Here is a 21318-nt window from a genome sequence, read left to right as displayed (position 1 = left end):
ACGGTGCCGTCTGCATGAAAACATTAAAAAAGTATGATAACTTAAAAACTATGATAACTTTCTTATTTTTCGTCTCCGGTCCAAAAATAAGGTATCGTTGAACTCGTCTCGGTCCCCACGGTTCAGGTACTCAAATTCCCGAAGTATTATATACTCAAAGTCCCGAAATTCCACAGGTGGTAATCTATAGTATCCTCCACTGTTGTACTCGGAACGACGAATTTCAGTCTTTCCGCGTAAAGTGACGGACTTCTATGACTGGTAGGTTTGACTCCGTGAGAGTAGCATACTGCTCCTGTATAGTTATGAAGTCGTCAACTCTGCATAAAAGATAGGCAGTTTGGCTGCTGTCCTGGTCAAGCTGCCCGCAAACAGGAAGCCTCTCGAGTTTGGCTATTAGACTAACTCTAGTTTTAAGAATGAGGGATCTCCTCGCGAATATCGGACAGAAGTACCGGCTTTTGAAAGTGCGGTTAGAGTGCCACGTGTAATTTTACTGGCAGGAGACGTGATAGAGGGGTCCGGCCTTGCAGAAATATAGTCAATAGGTGTTGCGGGGAAACCAGATTGACATGATTTGAGTTTTTTCAATTTGGTAATCGAGGAGATCACCCCTCAGGTTGTCAAGACGAGAGCGCAACGCCGCGTCTGGCAGAGGCGTTACTTCGTCCGATTCCAGAGTGTATTCTACTGGGGTGAGCAAACACTCTGAAGTAACAAATACTCAACTGCAAATGTTAACGGGAGCCTAAGGCGCAAAAAAGCAAAACCACACACCTCAGTTATTCCAGTAAGAAACAGAGAAACGCTGACAGAAGGGAAAATCCTTAAGCCAGTAGGTCGCTGTAGCACCAAGGCACTGGTATTCCAGACGCTACGGTAGATCACGAAACAAAGTTATACTCACAGCTGAGTGAGACCTCTTCGCTCGATCCTTAGTTTCATCTCGTGTTATAATGCGATTGTGACGACATTACATGATTACGCCCACTCGACCCTATTTACGTATTTAAACGACTAACATTTGGTAATTTTAGTAATCTTTGTTTGTTAAGTCATATCATCGTCCTTACATTTAATCGTTTATTAATTTCGTGGTTCCTTTTGGGTGACAATTTGGGGCGGGAGATCATTTTTTTCTAACTTCCTGAGGTTGTCTTCCCGAGATGTCGCTTTCAGGTTCGATGACGTAATAAATTGCATCCTGCAGTTTTTGTAGTACGGTGAATTTTGAATTTTGGCCGGGTGAAATGGGGTAGTCTATCCTTAAAGAAAATAAAATGCTCAAATTAAATAAGAAAAAATGAATTCGAATTGTTAAACACAAGATCGTGTTATTAACTCAATCACTTGGCTTTTGACTCCACCTTTATTAAAAAAGGTGGAGTCAAAAGCCAAGTGATTGAGTTAATAACACGATCTTGTGTTTAACGATTCGAATAAGCAATCTAGCACAACACGGTTTCTCTACGACTGACAAAAAATGAATTAATAATAATTCCCAAACAAAATATAACGGGTCGGAATCGATTCCTTACATTACAACTAATGGGTGCAGAATATTTTTAGGACCCAAAATTTCTCCAAAAAGTTACAAAATGCAAAAAATGATAAATAATTGTAATTTAAATGGTATTTATCATTTTTCATTTTAATAATTTTTATTGCGTAACAAAACAATGATTTTTTAGTTTATTAATATTTTATAAAGTTCGGGAAATTTATTAACAGATAATTTAATAAATACCCTGTATATACTTTTGTACGTGGATTATACATATTTTGCAATAAGTAATAAATAAAAAATTGCTTTTTTCTTTTTTCAAAGCTTTGTAGATTTATGGTTGTGGATTAACAGGATAAACTATTTCAATTTAATAAAACATTTTATTTTTAATAATTTGGCAATTATAAAAAAATATAACTGTTAGAAAAAAATAAATAATTAAAAAGTTGGAGAAGCAATAGTGTATGTGCGTAAGCGGCCGGATGGCCGAGCAGTCAAGGTTAGTAGCCTGCCGCTCTGGGGACCCAGGATCGAATCCGGACGGGTCAAAAAATTCCCAGGAATTTTTCGGGGGGTAGTCCGTCCGGATATGTCGGTGGGTGTACTATAGATTACTCCCTATGGAATTTCAGGACTTTGATTATATATTTGAACTCAGGGGACCGAGGCGAGTTCAACGGTGCCCTAATTTTGGACCGGGGACGAAAAATAAAAAAAAGTTATCACACTTTTTAAGTTACCATACTTTTTTAATGCTCTCATGCAGACGGCACCGTAGTTGCTAGTATTGCCATCTTGCGGTAAAGTCTGCAAACCGTGACATCGGACTACGGTCATCTCCCGGAGCGTTAAACACGCGATACGAGAGCGGAGAGAGCGACGCGACTTCCGATCATCGCGCGATCGCCATTTCGGTTAATGTTACTTATGGCAGTGAACATGGCGGCCCGACTGACCTTTCGTATGGGAGCCACCATACGCCGCCATGTGCTAAACTAGTAATCGATTCACGGTAGTTCTTGAACAAAGTAAAAAAAGGGGGAAACGTCTACTAAAGGCAATTTTAACGGCAAGCACGCGACTCCCGATCGCGATAGCGAGGCCGACTTAGCGGAGAGCGACGCGACTCCCTATCATCGCACGATCGCCGGAAAAAAGTATGATAACTTTATTATTTTTCGTCTCCGGTCCAAAAGTAGAGTATCGTTGAACTCGTCTCGGTCCACTGAGTTCAGATATACACCCAAACACACGAAATTCCATAGGGAGTAATTTATAGTATACTCTATGTCGGTCCCCGTCCCTCACCACCCGGCCGTCCCATTGTGGGCATGGACGAACCCATAATGGGCTTGCTATAAGAGGCCCTCTTAGTACCCACAGGGCGGAAAGAGTTACAGAAAAAAAAAGTGTATGTGTATATATTTTTGTAAATCTTCGTCCGATGGCGATAATTATGATTAATTATTTGAAGACAAAGTCCTTCCCAAAATAAGGAACCACCATTTATTGTGTTCTGGACATTACATTTTTGGCGACTGACCTTTCCTTTGAGGCTACTGGCCGCCAAACATTCCTTTAAAAAACACAAATATAAAGTAATTAAAAATATAAACATTTTTAAAAAGCAGTTACTGGTGATATACGGACGTCTTCTATTCTTCCATCATACCTTCTTGGGGTCGTTTCGGCTTTTATCTACGATGAAATAGGCGCTGGTAAAATGTAGATGAGAAAAGCCACCCCCTGGTGACGATACTTTAGAAATATTTTTGTATGTGTATAGTGAATCAAAGGCTGTTTTATTTTGTCAATGTGACGTACTGTAAGGGACATGAGGGCAGTGGCGTAGCGTGGGTGTCAGCCCGGGAGGAAAATTTCGCCGCCTCCTTATTTAGGTATTATTATTATTATTTATTGTGAAATTTATCGTCCCCTTAAAGTGCTTTCCGGGGCGGGCCGCCCCCACTATGCTACGCCACTGCATGAGGGTCAGGGAATTTGTACATAGTTGGTGAGGGGAAGTCAGGGAAAGTCATGAAATTTAAAAGAAAAATTCGAGTAGGAACCATACGGATAACATGTCCCTCATCGGTCCCCTTTTTTTAAATTATACATCAATCTGGTTACGATTTAAATCTTAGTTGCTGAAGTTACATGTACTGTACGTTATAGAAATAATTGTGACAACTGGATTCCAATGTATAATAAAATATCTGTACACTATAAAAGGAGATTTAAATTGTAACAAGTTCGGTGTAAAATTTAAAAAAGAATACCGATGAGGGACATGTCCAAAATGTATATCTTTAGGAGTCAATAAAAGCCTGCAAATCCATCTTAATTGTGTGTCCCGTATGATTCGTTTTCTCAAGCAATGTTATGCTTACTCATTACAATACAACGAGAACAAAAGGCAAATACAAATCCTTAAAAGTTCAATACAGTAGAGAGTCGTTTATCCGAATCAATTGGAGACTGGGGTTGTTCGGATAACCGATTATGTGCGAAAAGATATAGTAACCTGTCCCGAAGTACTTGCTCAGAAAAGCCCAGTAACAATAGGGACAGGACTGTATTTAAATGTTTATAGAAATATTGTAAGAGGACACAATATTTACAATATTTGTGGTTTTTTTTATATATTCTTAAATATTTTTATATTTAAATCAGCGCTGTAGTCGTGTCAAGGCATACCAGGGCGGCGCCCCGGTACTTTTTTAAAGCGGGGCAAACCCCTTGTACTTTGTGAACGTCTAGTTGATTTTTTGCCTATGCACTCCGGCTAAACAATTGAGAAAATTACTTTTTGTACGGCTGTTTTTTACGCTGATTAAGAATACATAGTTTATTTTTGGCGCATATAAGTCGTTTTGCTGATATTGCTCCACAAAGTTGCGTTTTACCCATGCAAAACTCCGTAGACAGTGGCGCCTCCATACGACTACATTCTTGATTTAATTTACGACTACACTCTTCGTTTAAATGTTTTTTATTTGCATTGCTTGTTTTCGTAACTTTATAGAAATGAATGTTAAAGAAAAACAGAATAAAATAATGACTTATAACAATTGTAATTCTCTTTAATTTATATTCAACAATAGTTTCACGCAACATTAGAAGTTTGTTAAAAATACAAGAAAGTATTTAATTATTAAGAAGACCATCTAATATCTAAAAATTCTGATACAGCTCCTTAAGTGAGTGATAAGATAAATAAATTTTAAAACATCTTTTTTAATAGTTGATAGATTTAAGATAATGATTAAGATGAAATTCAAAGAGTAAAATGTCCTGGAATCAACACGTAACGAAACTCGTCGACATACCTACTGGCGAGGGAAAATGTATCTTTGCAGCTTTTCATAAATTGAGCGATGGTAAATGTTTAGCTCAGGAGCCTTCTCACAGTCCATCGGTAAGTTTAATTTTCTATTGTGAATAAGTAATATTTAAAACATTTAACAATAATGATTTTAGTTTGAGTGAGAATCCTAGACAAGTATGGAGTTCTGAGACTCATTGTTTATAATTTTATAACGCAAAATCCATATCATACAGTACTTGCTATGAAACAAAGTTTAGGATCTTAGTATTTGGTTTCGCATATTACGTTTAGCAGAGCTGAGATTAAAGTTATTGTGGTCTTAAGCTACAATAGACGCTCTTTCTACTCCATCATGCAATAATAAATATAAATGCGTGAGGCCCTAAACTTTTTCTTCATATCGTAGACCTTAAACTATACATTGTTTAGCTTATGTGTAAATTCGGTTTTCGAGAAAAGCATAATATTCGTTATGTATCTAAAGCTTTTAAAATTTGTTTTAATAATATAATAGCTGCGTGTACCGGCGTTACTCACGCTTTTCAAGGGGTGGAATATTAGTGAGGTTGGATTGAGTGATTAAAAACAATAGTCTTAGTCAATAGTCTCTTTACCTACTTTGCATTTTATCACGGAGGCAGTAGCCTCTAAAGAAAGGTCGTCTCCGGAGGATTGTGAAGCTTTGAGGACTGCGGATGGTACGAACGGCGAAAAGAAGGATAAAAGACAAAGTTTACTTTGTAAAGTCGTATTATATTTTATATTATTAAATGTAATAACGCCGGCCATGTTTTCTTTTAATTTTTACTTAAAATGTAATATTTTTATTGTGGCAAAATACCAGAGGACGCTTTTACCTACTTTGCATTTTATCACGGAGGCAGTAGCCTCTAAAGAAAGGTCGTCTCCGGAGGATTGTGAAGCTTTGAGGACTGCGGATGGTACGAACGGCGAAAAGAAGGACAAAAGACAAAGTTTACTTTGTAAAGTCGTATTATATTTTATATTATTAAATAGTCTTAGTATCTGAAATGTACATTTACTGATCTGAGTGTTTACAATAATAAAACTTCAAGACAGAAACAAATTTTTGGGCGAAAGTTAACAGGGAGAGAGCTTTATGGGTGTTTGGGAGTGGGACCTCATAGTATTTTTTTAGGGTTTCAAAGAATATTCATGCAAAATTTCTACCCCATCAAAAGCACGATCAACGCCAGGCACACGTAATTTTATGTAATGAATTTATTAACGTTAAAAAAATAACGCAAAAAGCTAAAAATTAGCAAAAATAAAAAAAAAGGCAGAAACGGTTTAATTTTTTAAACCGTTTTATGGCGCCCAAGCGGCCGACATGTTTTCCCCGTAGACTGAACATTGTACTTTTGCCACTCTGCCACGTCTGAACAATCGCATCTTTTTCAAATCTCTTCAGCAGCGGTATCCACAGGATTAGAGCTTTAATTTGATATTTTTAGCACCAGCCATTTACTTAAAAAAAGTCGGACAAACTAAAAACGTCTTTCAATTAATCTATAACTAATATTTTAGGTAAGTCCCGAGGAAATAAAAAGCATCAAAAAAGGATTTGACTCTCCAGAAATGCTATTCTCAACTGGAATCACACTAAAAGCTCTTCGTTTCATTTATCTAACAAATATAGATAATGCTATTCTGGCAAGGAAACGAAATCTTGGTTGCATTTTAATCAAATGTCAAAACAACAAAAGTAATTTTTAATTTATTTTAAATATTTTACACATATAAAGAATTTAAATCTCATCAATAACAGAAATGTGTTTGTATAGTTGTGTTGATAGGTATTCATTCGTGCAATGAGGCGACCATCAACGTCTTCAAGCAGATGAATGAAGTTGTGGAAAAAAGCAAGGATGCTTAATTAATTAATTATAATCTATAAATTACTAAATTTATAAACGTTTAATCCATATTCAATAATATTAAATCAAGGTAAACTTTTGTTCTCAAGAATATTTAAATATAGAAAGAGATTTAATCAATATTTTTCTCTGTTTCAGGATACAATTTGAAATTCAAACTGTTAAGAAACGAATAATTTTTGAATGATTAAATTTATTACAAAAAAATAATAAAGTTTTTTTTTTCAATTTAAATTAATGAAAATATTACTTTTGGTTGATTTGTTCTTTCATGTGTTTGTCTAAGGTTTTATGACTAGCAAACTACGAAGACACTGCTAGAGAATAAATTAAAGATTGCGGTTATAAAAAATTCAAGTAATTATTAGCGAGGATTACAATTCGAAATGAATACTTTTGTATTTTAAATGAGTAATAAAACTTTAAGACGCGATATTCAGTAAGCACACTTTTTTAAAATTTCACCCTGTGAAGACCTTTTTTAGCAAGCTCATCATTGCCCACATCAAGGCGATTAGATGGTAAGAAACGGCGTCTAAACATCCGGATTAACCTAGCTATGAAATTTTTTTTGCTAATCCGGCTCGAACACGAATCAGGTTTCACAGAATGGCCTCTGCCGCCTCGATCATCTCTATGATGCGCTTATGTAAAATATGCTTGACGCTGAGTGAAAGAATACAATTTACATTTGTATGTAAAAATCTAGGATTTTATATTCATACTTTTTTTGTATTTTTAAAAAAGATAAAATGTCGGCCGTAGTAAAAGAATAAGACGTCACGATTTCTATAACCATATTATATGAATAAATATAATATATAAATAATAAAATTACTCAAAAAATTAATAATATACGAGTAATAAATTATTTATTTATATACAAAATAAACATACACCATATAATTTAAACAAAAAAATTCTTACATAATCTAATAAATAAAATATAAATACATAACCGATTACGAAATTTTAATTAACTTTTTCATCCATTTTATTTTTTAAATCCTCATTGATCATATTAATATATAATTAAATCATTAATTTACTGCACGATCGTAGATTAATGCAAATTACAGTATACAAATATTGAATTAGAAAACAAGTAATAACGTAATGATTCATTTATTTATTATAATTAATAACTTTAATTAACGTATTAATAAACGATTTATTAAGCTTCACTTCTTATTTTTCTTCAATGACAAATATTTAATTTTGTCGGGAAAAAGAAAAAATTTTATAAATAAAATTAAAAAAAACCCTATCTTTCTTCTACAGGTGGCGCTTTGTATTAATCATATATTCGTATAGAAAACAAAATTGTCATATTGTTATTAATATTCTTCCCAATATTATTTGGGAAATGGCCGTTTGTGATTCGCAAACGAATAACAAAACATGGGAATTAACTCTTTACGAACTGCACAGAACTCCTCAGGAAGTTATAACGGATAATACGGAAATTGCCGTCTCGCCCAGGAGTCTTCACAGTGAGTTGATGTGTCCGATATGTCTCGATATGTTAAAAAATACAATGACGACTAAAGAGTGTTTACATCGTTTCTGTCAAGAATGTATCATAACGGCATTAAGGAGCGGGAATAAAGAATGTCCTACGTGCAGGAAGAAACTAGTCTCGAAACGTTCTCTCAGACCCGATCCCAATTTCGACATGTTAATATCAAAAATATATCCCAGCCGAGACGAATACGAAGCTCAGCAGGAAAGAGTCTTGGCGAAATTAAACAAACAACACAGTCAAGCACTGGCACACTCTATTGAAGAAGGAATGAGAATGCAGGCACTAAACAGGGCTCAGAGACCCAAGAAGCATCCTTCGGAAGAAAACTTGCCCGTGTCCACGACGGTTCCCCCTCCGCTTCTCGGTTCAGGTAACTCGAACGACTCGACTACGCCTCCCCAGCCGAGAAAGAGAATTAAGACCCATTCGGAAAACGAGTCGGCCAGTTCGGGTCTGGAGCAGGATCCGGTTAATGAGGACTGTGAAGAAGAGGCGACCGAGAATGCTCAGGAGGGAGATTTAGATATATTTTCTATGGAAGTAACCAGAAACGAAGTAGAGTTAGTTTTTAAGCCCCATCCCGTAGAAATGAGTCACATTAGTTCGGATGTTAATCAAGTCCGTTATATCAAAACGACTTCGAATGCATCAGGTATGTAAGTTTTGGAATTTAGGGTCAATGATGATTTTTAATTGATAATGACAATTAATTTAAAATTGTCGTCGAAAAGACGATAACAAATTTAATATGTCTATTTTTTTTTCTGGCCAATGTTTACATTTTTTAAGAGATATTGAAAAAGATAGATATTGGAAGATCTGTCGATTGTGTACATATTTCTTTAAATTAGAATAAAATGTTGTTTTCACTGTTTAAAACTGAATGGTTCGTACAGATATAAAGATGTTCTTAATAAAATTTATTTTTGTCTAAAACAGTCGTGAACAACCTGTGATCGGCAAGGTTCTAATTTGTGGCCCTCGTGGCTTTGGTAATATTTTATTTAGGCTACCTATTTTTTTATATCATTATGAAACTCTAATAAAGCTGATATTTGTGACAAAGAACATTCAAACTGGACAGTGTAAAGAATAAACTATATATTACTAGTTTGCATATCATTAGCATATATTATTTTAGTATCTAGTGTAGTGGAGGATATGGAGTGTTGGTTAACTAAGCACGCTTAAAGCCTGCAACATCATAAGAAAAAAATGCATAGTCTGCTATATGTCTACAAATTTGTGGCCTGCATCCAGAAAATGTTGCTTGTCACTGGCCTAAAACATTCTAGAATTACTTTGAAATAAATTATTTATATACTTTATTCACTGCATTTAATTTGCTAGATCTAGTCATTCAATAGATGGATTTTATTAAATTATGAGAAGAAACAAGAATTCATTAAATGAATTGTGTAATTTTAAATAATAAATGACCTTTAAGTTTTAGTAATCAGATTTTGATAAATCTTATTAAAAATTAAAATATTAAATTCACAGATTTCAATATTTTAAGCTGTTCTGAGTTAGAGTAGCTTAGGCTATAAATTAGAGGATTGTTTTTTATAAGGATGTCTTAAGATTTAATTAAAAAATAAGGAAACAAATTAAATAATTTCATTAAATTTTAATGAAATAAAAATAACTATGATGATAAATTTATTATCATTATACTTTTTTCTATTATGAAGGATGAAGATAAAAAATAAGCATTATCTGATTAAATATGAGCTAAGAGATATGATTACTTCACTGATTCATTGAAAGTTAAATGATGATCTTCAATGTCATCATTAATCTTACTCTTAATATTTTAATATTAGCAATGGCATCCATTGATGAGATAGCAAATGATTGAATGGGTTAGCTTTTTATGCTTACAGATTAGTAAATCATTTACATTTCTCATTTGTGAAAGATTCAAATGTAAATTTAGTGATATGAAAATTTTTTTATATTTTATGTACATATTCACAAAAAATTTAAAAAAATGTTAAACATTTATCTAAAATACACATGCACATATAATATAAAAGATATGTAAGCATGCCAAAGACAAAGAAACAGCAAACTGAATTGACTGTTTGAACTGACAGTTGAAATTCAAATTGAGGAAGACTGCTGGAAGAATGCCAGTTGTAATACTGGGAAGCTTTTTGTTTTCTTATTTGCTTTAGTTTAATTTTATATGAAGATGATATGACAGAAAAACATTAAACCAATTGTCATATTAACATTTAAAATTTTATTAAAATTTAATAAGCAATTTTAGTAAACTAAATATTTAAACTTATTATATTGTTTGCCACTAAAATTCAATGATTTTTGTTCTAAAACATTAAATTTTAAATTTGTTGATTTTATATTCTTTAATAGTATTCTTGCAATTTAAGTACTATAAATTGATTTGAACAAAGGTATAAAAAAATATAAAAAATTACTAAAAAGAATTTAGAACAAACTTTTGTAAAGAAAGTCATCAATGTGCAAATGAATTATATTGATCCTTGTATCCATAAAACAATGTTTATAATTTTTTCTTAAAAATTGAGAGAGTATGTTTGACATGTTTTGGATTTATGCAAAAACATTATTTTCCTAAATTATGTTCATTTTAAAGATAAGAAAAAATATTTTTTTCCTTTATTTTATATTTGCAATTTTCCAAATCATTATAGCAATTCTACATGTTTCAAGAATAGAGATAATTATTTGTCTAAGATTTCTCAAGCAGATCTTAAGGAAACATTTTTAGATCACATTTTCCAATCTGCAGCATGTATACTCCTGAGATATCTGAGGCACTTCTAGGGAGTATGCAAAAAAGAAATCTGTAATGGTTGCCAAATATAGTTTTAAATTAACAATTTTTTTCAATTTGTCTACACAATTCAAAATCTTCCAAACATAAGTGTTTTTTAACTAATTTTATTTATTATGGACTTTACAATATTTTATACATAAAAAACTAAATGATTAATAAATCAACCTTTGGGAATGTTATATATGTATAAATAAATATATAATTATAAATAAATAAATAAATAAAATTATATATATATATATATATATATATATAATTTTATTTATTTATTTATTTATGTTCTATAAAATCCTATTTTAAATTAACTTTTGTATCTACTAATTTAAAAAATACAATATTTCTGGATGAAACATTATAATTGGAATTAAAAATAATACAAGTAAAATGATAAACTAAGAGAATTACAACAATGTGCAAATATGAATTATTTTATTTTTATATTAATTATTGATATGAAATTGAAATTTAAAATTTTAAAAATTATACAAGAAAAGTAACTTGTCATTATATCAGCTGCTCAGGATTCATGATGGTAAGCTCCATCATCTAGGTGTGATCTTTTGGCTCTTTTTCTAATTATATCATTATGAAATTTGATTGTAAAACACTTTCAGTGAAAAGTTGATGTTAGAATAAAATTATTCAGATTTATGGTTCAGTCACAATTTTATTTTTGCTACATTCTAAAACTTCCATTTTGGCATTTACCATTTTGTCCCCCCTGAACAGCTCACATGGTTTAATTAAAATGAGATAAATTTGTGCTCTATTCCAAGTAGTTCCAGATGATTGCTTATTCATTTATGCAATCATTACAATTAATTGAAAAACGTTAAAATGTGTTTGACACCACTCTTGTGGCTTTGTTACAGTATCAAAAGTTTTAGTTTATTTTTACTTTATGTAACTTGTTTACAACTTTTTCTATTTCTTCTTGTCTACATTACATTCTTTTATTGATTTATCTTTATGATAATTTTTCTCAAAAGTGGGATATAGAAAATTGCATCTAATTTTTATATCATTATTTTTACTCCACATTGAATTTCACAATAAAAATAGTCAATGTGCACCCTGTTCATCCAAGGTTAACCTAACCATTTTTTTTTATCTACAAAAACCACAAATTCTTATAAATTCCATGTAAAATAAGACCTTATTGTAATTTCTTTATAAATATAGCAAAGATATTTTAACAATTCAAAAGTTAATTTTAAATTATTTATTTACAATAAAAATTTGTACTGTATTGATATAATCTGTTTTTAGGAGTTTCTTATTTAATATAAAGTTAAATTCTTGACTTCAGAATAGACATTCAAAAACAAACTTGATTAAGATTACATATTTTGAAGATGAGATATATTTGTAAAAAATATTAAGTAGATTAAAAAGTTTATGATTTCTAAAAGAAGACCATTTATTATATTTGGTCATTTTTTAATAATACAATTTTTATTGATTGATTCAGAAAGACTTTGTAAATTTAGAAAACTAAAATTTTTTTACGTACTTTGTAAAAGTTTTTGTAACTGATATGAACATAAGTAAACATGATCTTGTTTAAAAGATTATTCAAACATCTTTAGTAACATTTTTTATATATAAAAGTTTTTGTAACTTTAATAAATAAAATGTTTTTTACTAAATATGTTATGTAAAGCATGTACTAAAGACGGGCTAAAGCCAAAAATGCACATACATTAAGAATTATAATAAAGTAGGATATATTGGATTGCATTATGAGGATGGAATAAATAATAATTGTAAAATATCTTTTTTAACATGTAGGTGAGTTGTATATAAGTTGGGTTTAAGTATAGCCTTGTGCATGGGACGTTTTGGGGGTTTAACTCCTTTCATTTGGTAATTCAAACAGAAAAATGTCATTGTTAATAAAACAGTATATTGTATCTAATTATTTATTTTATGCCTATTCAATTCGTTCTTAGTCTGCTGTACTCTATAGTAATATAATGTAGTTTGTTAATTTTTTTACCTTTATTGTAAAAATTAACAAACTACATTGAAAAATATTTTTTAACTTTACCCTTTTAAAAATCATGTGGACTTGCTTGGGTTTAATTAATTTTGCTATAGTAAATAAAACAACTTCATTTTTTAATCTATCATTATTTGAATTAAATCTAAGAAAAAAAGCACATATTTTGACAGGTTTTAATACTTACCTTTTAAATTCATATAGTTTGGGGAATCCTTATAAAGTTGAAATTATCAAAAATTTAGTTTTTTATTCTGGATTTTCAAATAAGTATACAAGATAGTACATAAACTATTATAATAAATTATAAAGTCAATTTTATAATTTAAGTAATGTTGTATGAGTAATATGGAAATTCCACCCTTGATTTATTAGAGGAAATGTGTTAGTGCAAATATCCATTAAATAGAAAGGCATGTTCATTTATATGATTCTAATATAACAGCAAATAAATGTCTAAGTTAAAACAGTTTTAATAGCAATGGTATGTTAGTGTAAATAAGGAAAAAGTAATAATAAATGGAAGAGCAACAGTGACAAAGACTGCTAACTTATGAAATATAAATACATACATACAGGTAAACTGATTGGATGATTCTCAGTATTTTCTACACTTACAGTATGATTTTGTTTTAAAAATATTTTTAATGATTACAGTTTTTATTTATTTTCTTTAAAAGAAATGAACATTGAAAAAATTTAGTTTTTCTCATGCTTACAGAAAGTCCATTTTTGTGTATTTATGATTATTTCTATTTGGTGTGCTTTGGCATATATATAATTCACTATATTGAGGACTGTTATATCAAGGACTGACTGTATTTATAAAGAAATAAGCTAACATTATTTCTAATTTATAAATTAAATCGATTGTTTTCAATCAAGGTGCCTGCTACAACACTTCAGGAGTACTGTGTAATATAATGCTGAGTAGTGCCATAATACTTTTGTGTATTACTAAAATTATAAAAGATGCAATAACTACATTAATAAAGAAGTGGGATGCCACAAGAAAAAACTTTCTAAGTTGAGATGTCACTATTAGAAAAGGTTGAGAAACACTGAATTAAATAAAATTATGCTATAACAATTTATTATTATTATTATTATATTTAGCAATCTATTAATGTTCATTGAAAAAAGGAATAAAAATGCTGAAATGATCACTAGGGAACTATTATTATTTGATGGAATAATTTTCTTTCTTCAAGTAATAAATTGATACAAAAACTACTGCCATAGCATGTTAAATCATCAAGCTCATGATTGAGATGATGTTGATCATGGTTCCACCAAATATTAATAATTTCCTAAAGGTTTTTTGAACATTTTTCTTTCTTTTTCAATGAACTTCACAGATATCCACAGATTCACCTGTGGATGGTCTCGCAGCTATGTAAAACTTCAAACATTGATAATTTCTGATAAATGCATATTTCAAAAAACTGTTTTAGATAAGAATGTTTTTGATGTAGAATCATAACATGCAATAAAAGAATGGGGGATTTCCATTTAATAAAATGGAGTTGACCCCATTTTCACTGATTAGTACCATCTATGATGAAACTGAAGTCTTATGGGCCCCCTTGAATTCTAACAATTCTGGTTCCATGAATTTTTTGTAAGATGCATATTTTTCAAGTTATTCCAGTAGATTGATCAAAATGGACTACCCTGTATATTTTCTGTTAGGATCAAATATGATTTAAAATGAAGTTTAGAAAAATTAAATATCTCTAAAAAATTTTTCTCTTAGTAAACAGGTTATTATAGAAGTATTTAAAGTATTAATATTTATTAGAATATGTTAACATTTTTATTGTTTTCCTTCTAATGTAAAAAAGTAATCGTTAACTGCATTATTACAAAATTAAATCTGTAATGTGAAAAGTATAAATAAAGGTCAATGGCCATCTTGTAATAAAATGATTGACAAAATAATATATTACAGAATAATTTATTAATATTTCATACATAATTAATAAATTATAATAATATACATATTATTATAATTTATTAATATATTATATTAATATTTATTAATATTAAAAATTAATGAATATTTTATAATTTTTAACTCAGAGTTTCTTTTGAATCATTTAGCATTGTAGATTTAAAATATTATGATAAAATTAGACTATATGAAAGTTAAAATTTCTGACTTTTAAATTTATCTTATCAAATTGCTTTTCTTCTGATTTAAAAGTATTCTTTACAGCCATCCATTAATTATATTAACAGTTTAAGAGAGAGGTTGAGGCATTGTCTATTTAGATATTTTTAGTTATATTATTATTATTATCAATCACTTTATTGTAGTAAGGTTACCTTGTTACAGGGGGATCTAGTAGTTAATATTACAATTTAATTTTAATTTTGCTGAAGATTAGTTACATAAATCTTGGATATACAAAGAATCTTTGAACGTTATCACGTTAGTTTCAGTTTGAACATCTTTTTATACGTAAACAATTTAAGTCATACAATACTTCCTATGATGCTATGTTTGATTTTACAATATTTTATTTATATAGGAGAAAAAATTGTAGATCTTATACATACTAATAATCGATAAATTGTCAAGACAAGATCTAAAATTTCGTTCGTGAGTAGATGCAAAAATTTCTTTTATTTGAAATTTACGTTGAGCATCTTCAATAGCTATGCACGCTGTTAGTAAATGATATAGAGAAAAAGGCCGAGATTTACACCAATAACATTCTTTAGCGAAGTCAATGTATACGTTGTCTATCAATATTGAACTATAATTAAGCCGCATCTGAAGTAGCATACGTTTTACATTTAGGTTAGAATTTACCATAGCAATACACGATTGAGATGGAATATGTAACATATTCAGATACCAATGGTGATAAGTTGAATTTAATATAGTGACTTGATCTTTAGCAATAGATTGTGACAAAGCATTGTTCATCATTAAGGAGTAAGCATATTTACAGTTAATTTCGTTTGAGTTAATCAACAAGGATGAAATACCATAAGACTGAATTATCTCGTTGAATTTTTGATACCATGTACGATAATTATTGACTGAAATTTTACTTTGATTTGCCATTTCGAGAAATAGAAATTTTATATTATCATCTTCAGTGTTTAGTATCCGGATGTAAAATTTTAGTAACCGATTAAGAAATAGAGGAAAAAGTTGATATCGGTTTATTTCTGATCTAATTGCATATCCAGGAACCGTCCGCTCAATATGAAGGAGTTTGCGTAAAAATATAATATGATATTTCTCCAGATCTGAGTAAAAATCCAAAGCCCAAATAGGACTAGCATAATAGAGTGCTGGAACTACAAATGAATGGAACATCTTCAAGTGAATTTTTAAATTCGAAATCCTTAATCTTGAAGCTAAATATATAACATTATTAATGAGTTGGTTAATTTTGATATTAAGTTGGTCCAGATGTGGGTGGAATCCACCGTCCCAGTTGAAAGTAACTCCTAAGTATTTGATTTGGTTAACCACATCAATCGGTTGATTATTTAAATAGAAACTTTTTTCTTGGTTTGATATTTTAACATTTTTTCTAATTATGAGAATTTTAGATTTTTCAGTATTAATAGTTAAACAGATGGTATTTAAGTAATCATTGACTAAATTGATTTTACGTTGCAAAGTAGATCGAGTTGGAGCTAGTAACACAAGATCGTCAGCATATAGAATGTAATGATAAGTGCGGCCATTAATGTAAATTCCTTCATTGTCATTGGAAAATAGATGGTCTATTTCATTGATATATAAGTTAAATAAATAAGGTGACAAAGGTTCGCCTTGGAGTAATCCCCGGTGAATTTTTATATCCGGATAAGTTTGATTATTATGAACTATATTAATAGTATAAGATGAAAATAAACACTTAATTACATTACAGAATTTGGTACCGGCCCCTAACCTTCTTAGCCTATCAATCAGGATGGAAATATGCACAGAGTCATATGCTTTGGAAATGTCAATAAAGGCAGTAAAAATCTTTCTGCGCTTACGCTGGAGATAATTTTGAATTATTAACAATAATAGAAAAATAGCTGACTCGGTTCCTTTTGATTTAGTAAAAGCATACTGATATTGTGAATTTAAACCTAGTTTTATAGACCAGCTTTGAAATCGAGAGGCTAATATTGAAGTGAAACATTTTCTTAAAACGGATAATAAAGCAATAGGGCGGTAATTTTTGGGATCTGTTCGGGTTCCTTTTTTATAAATCATTAGAATTTTTGCTGTACTCCAAGACTTTGGGTATTTTGAGTGGTTATAAAAATGATTAAATAGGTCAAGAAGGACCTGCTTGCCAGATGGCGGAAGTAATTTAATGAATTTATTTGTGATTTGATCCGGTCCGGGGGATGATTTCGGTTTTAGCTTCCGGATCGACACTTCAATCTCCTCGGCAGTAACCTGTAAATCGAATATTTCGTTTACTGAATTTGTCAATTCGATCATTGGAGAAGTACTTTTTTCTGTAAATCTATTATAAAAAGTGATCCAGTCAGAAAATTCAATATGAACTGATTGTTCTATATTCGGCCGTCTAAATTTCTGTATCGTTGACCAGAATATGTCATTATTTTTATTTTCTATTATTTTTTGTTGTAACTTTTTGAAGTAATTTAGTTTTTTGGTTTTTAATAGGTTGAAATAAGTAATTTTAAATTGCCGGTATTGTTTAAAGGAATCGGTTGTAGATAGTCTTCTAAACTGGTGTAATGCTTTAGTTTTTTTATTTTTTAACTTGATACAATCAATGTCGTACCATGGGTTTTTTGGACCACGAATTTTCGGATTTTTGATCTTCCGAACTTGAATAAATTCTTTTAGAATGCCTTCGAATTTAGAATAATACTCTTCACCGTCTAGCAATCCTTTAGATATTAAAGTATTCATTTTACTGCTAATTTGAGCTTGAAAACATTCGTAATTATAAACAGTTGTCTGGTAGTATGTATTTACTTGCCTACTGTTGAAGTTGGCTTTTAGCTCGAATATAGATCTGACTGGAAAATGGTCCGATGAATCAGAGTTTAGAACTTGGAGTTCGGAACATAAGTCCACAAGCAGTTCTGAGCAGATTATTAGATCAATAGTTGACGTACCGGAAGTAGTAACACAAGTATATTCTGAGGGGAAATCCTTTTCAATTCTTCTGTTGAGAATGAATAATTGTGTTTGTTTCATTAGCTTGAGGAGATGATTTCCCAATTTATTATATTTATCATCTTTAGATTTACGGATATTTTGTATTTTTAAATTCGGACCTTTATAGTATAAGTCCATGGTTTGTGCGATACGGGCATTAAAATCTCCCACTATGATTACATACGGAGATATGTTTTTCAACTTTTCGTATTGACGAAATACTTCTTCTAAGATCAGTAACTGTTCGGGAGGGATATATATTACCATAATTATCAATACTTTATTTTTCAGATTATCGATGATTGAATTGGAAATTAGTAGATGAACAATAATGTAATTATTGTTTTGCTGAATGAGTATAATATCGCCTAGCCTTTTTTTAATTATTAAACTAAGTCCGCCTGAAGGACGTCCCGGACCCGTAGATTTTTGAGCCATTTGCGTAACAATGTAATAGTTTTCTTTATCTTGAATCTGGGAATCAGGTGGAGAAGTCAACCAAGTCTCCGTAATGGCTAGAATGTCTGTATTTTTTAATAGGTAGACAAATTCTCTGGTGATGATTTTCTTTGTAAGCCCTTGAGAGTTCCAATTGACAATAACGAAGTGGGAATTTCTTAGACCACAACTGTTATTATTCGAAGCTTTTGTTTTAACATATAAAGAAGTTGAAGATCTTGTCGGATGACCAGATGTCTTTCTTAATTCTTGATGAGGGTTATTTTGATAGATAGTTTGTCATTTTGATTGTGATGTGGGTAAAGTGAACGGAGTAAAGGAATCAGAAACCACCAGTCCCTCCAAGAGGAGCTATAGGTCAAAGAGTGATGACCGAATAACAGACTATCTCCTCGTAGTCTGGAGAGATGTCCCTCCTTCTTTAGCTCATAGTGAAATGGCAACAGCTTTTTCTGCCGTAATCTGGATCCCTTATTAAGATCTTGGGCAATTTGAGTGTCTTTCCATTCATTCGATAAGTTTTTTTGCTTCATTTTTATAAAGTTCGTAAAAAAGATATTTCGGATCTGTATATTTTTAAAGGTTAATTTAATGTGCGGATATTCCGATTTGGAGATTGAGTTCACGGCGAGAAGATCCTCCATTGAAAATTCTTGTATGTTTAGTATTGACTTGATTGAATTAAAAACTTCTACTTTATTGGGTGGTTCTTTGCTAGGATATCTGTATAATATTACGTTATTACGATACTGTTCGTTAACCAATGAGTCCATTCTAAATTGCATGCTTTCGTTTTCTATCTTCAATATTTCAATTTGTTGTTCGAGATTAATAATTTGTGAATTCATCTTTCTATTTTGGTCTTTAGTTTCCTGTACACTTTTACGAATTATATCTAATTCTTCTTTGATAGTAGACATTTGGTTTAGTATTTTTTCGTTGGAGGAAGTTATCAAATCGGAGATTTTACTCCATAATGTTGTAATTGAAATGTCGGATGTATTCGTCATGTTAGGGGAAAGAGAAGGAAGAGGTTCAACTGGCTCACCTGGAATAACTGCACTTTGAGGTTCAGTGCCGAGGTTCAATCCAGTAGACGCAGAAGGGAGTACAGAAGAGTCTTTTTCGGTATAAGCATTGTAGTCAGTAATGAGTCGAACAGTAGAAGACGAAGATGAATCCTTTTTTCCTTCTATTTTAGTACGATTGAGTGGTGGCCTTCCCCTTTTTGCCGGAGACCGTTGCATCATACTTATTATTAGTAAATTATTCTTATCAATTTAAAATTTAACTTTGAAACTCAAAAAGTGGTAAGTATGCGATTGACGAATGTCGGTCTTCCAGTGAAGCTAAGTGCATAGAAAAGTTCACCAACAGCACCGAACGACAGTAACGCCCCCCATATTTTTAGTTATATTAGTGGTATACAGATTTGTTCTTATGAGTCTTAGTAATTGTGCAAATAAACTATCAGTAAGAAAATGTTTATATAACTTTTTTATTTTTTCTATATTAGAAGGTCTACAATTCTGACTTGGAAAAATTTCATTTGTGAGTCAATATTTCACAACATCATAAGTATAGGCTCTTCCCAATTTATGAATAATTATTGTAACAAATGCGTGACCAGTCTTTCATTATAATTAGTAATGTGGCTAAACACATTGCTATATTATGTGAAAAATTGGAAATTGAATTATTTTTTGAGTGAGACTGTAATTATGTGTATAATTTTTTGAGTCACTTTTGAACTCCTCTCTCCCTGTTGTGTACAATTACATACTTTTGGCAAATCTCCTCCCCCTTTAACGATGTACAATATTTCTTAGAGCCCCTGATATTGAAGAAATGGGATACTATAGATTGTACCCTATGGAATTTTGGGACTTTGAGTATATATCTGAACTGAGGGGACTGAGACGAGTTCACCAATACCCTACTTTTGGACTGGAGACAAAAAGTAAGAAAGTTATCATACTTTTTCGGCAATTGCACGATGATTGGGAGTCATGTCATTCTCTCTGCTAAGCCTATTGCGTGTTTAAAATCGTCTATCTCGAAATCCATCGATAACTGGACCTAGTGAATTACGAGATTGGATACATCAGTGCTTTGAACAGGATTTGCCTGGAGCGTAAGTATAAGTTTAAGCCTATGGGGAACTGCAGTCTCTCAGCTTGCTTTGCTTGCCATTTCAGCTGTGAGAGGCAGTGTCTCCTCAGCAGTCGGCACCTGCAGTGCTCATTGTCGCTGCTTTGGCCGTGCAACAGCACGGCTTCGAAATACATGAGAAACATCACCTAGGTTATGAACAGTAAAGGATGAATCACTAACCTCTGGGAGGTCCGTCGGAAGCACAAACAGTCTTGCCTTTCACAGTGCTTTTTTTAATGGTTTGCAGACTTTACCACAAGATGGCGGTACTAGCAACTACAGTGTTGTCTGCATGATATCATTAAAAAAGTATGATGACTTTCTTAGTTTTTGTCTCTGGTCCAAAAGTAGGATACCATTGAACTCATCTTGGTCCAGAGTTAAAATATATACTCAAAGTCCCAAAATTCCATAGGGTGCAATCTATAGTATACCCGAAGAAATGACTTAGTTAAAA

General features: G+C 31.3%; 2 protein-coding genes across 3 annotated transcripts in view; both read left to right on the top strand.

The window, feature by feature from the left end:
• The window catches only part of LOC136989687 (uncharacterized), a 39523-nt gene extending 32726 nt beyond the window's left edge, over positions 1 to 6797 (top strand). The window contains exons 2-5 of one of the 2 annotated variants that reach the window (XM_067287919.1): positions 4612 to 4707; positions 4791 to 4925; positions 6384 to 6561; positions 6641 to 6797. In XM_067287919.1, coding sequence (XP_067144020.1) covers positions 4797 to 4925; positions 6384 to 6561; positions 6641 to 6732 — 399 coding nt within the window. In that variant the 5' untranslated portion in view covers positions 4612 to 4707; positions 4791 to 4796 and the 3' untranslated portion in view covers positions 6733 to 6797. Of the gene's footprint in view, positions 1 to 4590; positions 4926 to 6383; positions 6562 to 6640 lie in introns of those variants that run through there. The other variant, XM_067287911.1, reaches the window with a different exon arrangement.
• A 1197-nt stretch (positions 6798 to 7994) lies between these two features.
• Positions 7995 to 21318, top strand: part of LOC136989633 (E3 ubiquitin-protein ligase RING2-like) — a 29298-nt gene continuing 15974 nt past the window's right edge. The window contains exon 1 of the mRNA XM_067287863.1: positions 7995 to 8910. Within this exon, the coding sequence (XP_067143964.1) occupies positions 8100 to 8910 (811 nt within the window). The 5' untranslated portion in view covers positions 7995 to 8099. The remainder of the gene's footprint in view (positions 8911 to 21318) is intronic.

This window comes from Centruroides vittatus, unplaced genomic scaffold (genome assembly GCF_030686945.1).
Source record: "Centruroides vittatus isolate TY-2023 unplaced genomic scaffold, ASM3068694v2 contig_13, whole genome shotgun sequence".
In the NCBI taxonomy this organism is placed as follows: domain Eukaryota; kingdom Metazoa; phylum Arthropoda; class Arachnida; order Scorpiones; family Buthidae; genus Centruroides; species Centruroides vittatus.
This window is presented reverse-complemented; position numbering and strand designations above follow the sequence as displayed.